This window comes from Pteropus medius, unplaced genomic scaffold (assembly GCF_902729225.1).
Source record: "Pteropus medius unplaced genomic scaffold, Ma_sr-lr_union100, whole genome shotgun sequence".
In the NCBI taxonomy this organism is placed as follows: Eukaryota; Metazoa; Chordata; class Mammalia; order Chiroptera; family Pteropodidae; genus Pteropus; species Pteropus medius.
In genome coordinates this window covers 1,626,515-1,631,200 of record NW_024350324.1, presented here as the reverse complement: position 1 = coordinate 1,631,200, position 4,686 = coordinate 1,626,515, and the positions used below count along the sequence as shown (strand labels likewise).

General features: G+C 46.1%; 1 protein-coding gene across 1 annotated transcript in view; it reads left to right on the top strand.

Annotated features, from left to right (window-relative positions):
- Positions 1-92: 92 nt before the first annotated feature.
- The window catches only part of LOC120583746 (zinc finger protein 77-like), a 16,586-nt gene continuing 11,992 nt past the window's right edge, over positions 93-4,686 (top strand). Inside the window, exon 1 of the mRNA XM_039839177.1 lies at positions 93-245. Within this exon, the coding sequence (XP_039695111.1) occupies positions 207-245 (39 nt within the window). The 5' untranslated portion in view covers positions 93-206. The remainder of the gene's footprint in view (positions 246-4,686) is intronic.

Here is a 4,686-nt window from a genome sequence, read left to right as displayed (position 1 = left end):
GACGAGACAGGGAGGGGTGGATCGAACCAGCCGGAATCGCCTGGAAGCGGCCTGGGCTCCCTGCGCCCTCCGAGGTCCCACCTTCGTCTTCGCCCTCGGCCGCGGGGTGGGGTCCCGGCGTCCTGTCCCGGCCCGGCGTCGGGGTCCCAGAGGCCCGACCCGTGTCCTTGGCCGGGCGGGGGACAGCGGAGGACGAGACGACAACCATGGTAGCCGTCAGGGGCTTCGGGCGGGGTGGACGCCAGGTGAGGGGACACGCCCTGGATCTGACAGACAAGATCAAAGTCAGGACTTGCTTAAAGAGACCTTATTCCAAGGATTGGAGCAATGGGGGCAGTGCTCGGATCTGAGAGATGCGCGTCCCAAATCAGACAGAAAAGGGCCCGCGTGTGTGGAGGATGAGCAGAAGGCGCTGTGACAGGAACCGTCCCCGTGTGCTCAGCACCCTCTCTGCTCAGATCGGCGCGGCCTTGTCTGCGTCTCAGCGCTTGATCAGAGGGGCGGGAGCCATGTGTGGGCCTGTGGGGAGGACAGGAGCCGGAGTAAAGTTTGGGTAAGAAACGGGCGATTGTCAAGCCTTGGTCCAGCTTATGGAATATAAAAAATCCAGGCTTTAAGTAGAGAGGTTCATTCAAAAGAATAACCGCAAGGGGTGGGGGCAGGGGCTGTGCAGTGGGGACAATGCTGTGACCATATGATCTGCAAGCATCTCAAAAGTTGGTTTTTTTTTTTTTGAGTTTTACCTTTGTCGAGAGGCGTGAACAAAAGGAGGAAGGACCAGGTATGGTTGGGATGGCAGGTCCCTGGGTCAGCCTGACTTTAAGAGGGCTGTCTGGGGGCTCAGGCTGAGCACAGACCAAGGTCAGGGTTGTGAGTTTGCGAGAGATGCTGAACCACGTCTGGGCTACATGCATTTGCTCTGCTTGGACGAACAATTTAGCTAATCATTTAGGACTCAGAATGAGTGTGTGGGGTGTCTGCCTCTGACCTTGTCATAGGTAAACATGGGAGATATCTGAGAGTCTTATCTAAGTCGGATGATGAAAGGGGACAGGTTCCTCTCACCTTCATCAAGGACTCCAGGAGCACAGGGCTCAGCAGGACTCAACATTGTCACCTGACCCCTCAGAGCAGTGTTCTGTGTCCAGTTCAGCACTAGGAGCTTTCCATTATTCCGGCCTCAGATTTCAGCAGATGTAACGCGACAGTTCTTTTTGCCTCATTTCTTGTCCTTTCTGACAGTCGTGTGTGTCTCAGTTCTTTGTCCTACTATGTCATGTTATTCCTGAGCTCAACCATAAATGCTGCTGGGGAAAGGTGTCTCCTATTCAGACAGTGTCTCCTCTTTTATTAGAATTGTGGGGGAGATGCACACGGTTCCACACCTTCATGCAAGATCGGTGGAGGTACGGATTAAAACCATTCATGGAATTTGTAGTGACGGTTCCTTTCAGAGTGCAGAGTTTTGTGACACCGTATGATCCTGTCCCACTTTTCGTTAATAGCTGATATCAAAGTTGAATGCAGATTTTGTGAATTGGGACCCGTGATGGTTGGTTTGACATCATTCACAGAGTTGGTGGTGTTTGTGCAAACTGAGTGAATCTGTGAAGTCAGACTCAGGGAGCGAATCTTTGGATTTTACTAGGAAAGAAATTGATGTATTTGAGAGTTACCTGGGGTCGGAAATAAACTGATTCCAACTGAGTGTTTCCTCCTTGGTGAGCACTAAAGCCCTGGAGGAGAGGATCCCACCCTTAGGAGAGAGCGGGCTGTGTGGGGATCCAGAGTTTTGTCCTCGGAGGTTTAGGGCCCCTTCATTCCTTCCCTGATAGGGGTCACCTTGGGGTCACAACCTGTGAGCAGGGAGTTCTCGGCCTCCACTCGGATGGGCTTTGACCTCTGACTCGGCGTCCCCTGTGCGCCGTTGGAGGCCGGCTGAGGATCTGAGCTGCACACACCAGTCGCTCTTCTGTTTCCTGGAGAGGATAGAAATTTCTATTAAGGCAACTTTGAGATCACCATTTTCACCTTGTGTTGAAAGGAAACTTGGAAATTCCCAGAAACTTTGATGTCCTTTAGAAATAAAATACAGAGCTTCCAGGTCTATCTTTGGTCTTTGTTGGCGCTCACTGTGTCCTTGACAGTTGGCTACCAAGGCAGGTATGGGCACCTGGGGAGGAGACGAACTGGTTTCTTTCAAAACGTCACTGTACAGGGAACTGAAATTGATTTTTGCATGTTATGCTATAATTAGCACCTTTGCCATGATCAGTTACAGATTTAATCATTGTGGGATTTGGGGACTTCTGAATGCTAAATCTGATCATGTGGCACTAAGGAAGTTTAGTTGTTTTTCTTGTAAACTTTTTTCCACTTTCTTGTTTTGCATGGCAGCGCTGGCTGGGCCTTCACAGGTGGGGGCTTTATCTGCGCCAGTCCTCACCTTCCTGTTCCTGCCCTCAGAGGGCACAGTTGCAACGTTTCGCCGCGAAGTAGGAAGTTGGTCTGGGTTTTACGTAGACACCATTTCTTTGTGATTGTGTGTGTTCCCACCTCGTCTTTTGGTTGTATTATCATGAATGAAGAGTAATAGGAGACAGGCGTGTCCTCAGTATTTGTGGATTGGAAGTCTGTGGGTTGTGTGTTTTTTTCCAATAATGAAATAAATTATCCTCATTGAACAATCAATATTTAATCCATCTTTTCTGGAATGAAATGAATATGGTTGTGACTTATTATGCTTTTTTATATATACATTTATGTGTTGGATTTCCATTTAAAAAGCCTTTTGCCTTTATATTTATGAATTTTTTTCCTATGAATATTTTTGGAATTGTTCCTTTCTGGTCTTGGTAATACTCTGTGATTTTTTTTTTTTTATAATTAGAAGCCACTGACTTTTGAGTATTTGTTATCTGGCCAAAGAACCGTTTGAGACTTGTGTTTAGAGTATGCGGGTATTTGACTGCTTTTGTGTATGTAGTGACCACGACATTCTCAAATCTGTTCATTTGCGTCTTCTCAGCTAAGTGTACTGATGTCTATACATTTATCTCATTACATCCAATCTAAAAAATCTCTTCCACGAACGTTTTGTAATATCTCCTCAATGTGCTTAATGTCTGAATCATCTGAAATTTTGTTCCTTTTTTACACTTTCTTTTATTTGCTCATATTCTTTTGCGTTTAAATAAAAATGTTATGAGTTTAAGAAGAATATATTTTTAGTTTGTCTGAAATTTTTAAAGACCACTTTAATTGAGATATAATTTACATAACATAAAGTTTTCCTATTTAAAGTATCAAATTCAATGGTATCTGGTATGTATACAGAATTGTGTAAACATTTCTATGTTGTAATTTTGAAATGTTTTTATCACCCCAGAAGAAAACTTGCGTCTACTGGTAGTCACCCTGCATCTACCCCGCCTCCACATGCCTGGGTCCTGGCAATTTATTCATATTCTTCCTGTTTCTATAGATTTATTACTTCTGTACGTCTCACGCAAATGATTTCATGCTCTGCACGGTCATTGAGTTTGCACCGTCGATCGCTGCTTCTTTTCTCTTGTTGCCACATACTGTTCCATGTGACTATCCCGTTTTGATGATCAGATTCAGTTAATGGACTTTTGAGTTGTTTTTACGTTTCGGTTATTATGATTCATGCTGCTGTGAATATGTTTATACAGTCACGTGCCGCTTAAGGATGGATACATTTTTAGACAGGCACCGTGAGGTGCTTTCATGTAGGTGATCCATGCCTAGATGGCATTGCCTAGTGCAGCCCTGGGCTGTGTGGTACAGCTTACTGCTCGCCGGCGACGAACCTGCACAGCAGATTACTGTTCCAAACAATGCGAGATTCAGGCAAGCACAAGAGAAGATGCTGCAGTCAAGAGACACGGTAAACACGAGATGTAGGAGGTTGCTGCTAGCATAACACGGAGTCCTGTTTTACACCTCACTTTTTTTATCAGTAGAGAAAGTCTAAAATGATAAAAAGCATAGTGTAGTCGTTCGGTGAAATGATGCCCATTACTTAACGTGACCCATGCCATCTTTTGGAGCCCGCTGGATGCCAGTTACTTTGGGAGGATGGGCCCCCATCGCCTGAAAGAAACGTTCTCGTATAGACAGGTGGGCTGATTAAATTGTTTGCTGCTTCGGGTTACACAGCTCTTTACGAAGCACATGCCACATGGCTACAAGCCACCTGCGTTGGCACGTGCCCCTTCGCTGTATATCCCACACCCACAGCCCCTTTTTGCTGCAGAGATGCCATCTTGCTGCAGAGAAGCCTCCGCTTCTTTCTGTAAGTTCCCCTGGAAGCTCCTCTTTTACTGCTAGAGTCGTCAGCCTCTTTCTTCGGTCTCTTGGCACCTTGGGAAAATTTCCTCACAATAGTAAATACATAAAGCGATGACATAGTTGTTTATTATCATCATCCAGTGGCGTGTACATTATTATCTGTGCTACACTTTGATCTGACTGATGGCACAGGAGGTCGTTTATGCCCGCACCACCCCGAACGCGTGGGTAATGTCTTATGCTACGACGCTACGATGGCCGTGGTAGGATTTTTTCAGCTCTGTTATGATCTTGTGGGACTACTTCCATACATACGGTCCGTCCTTGACTGAAGCGTTATTTGGCACATGACTGTACTAGTTTTATGTTGAT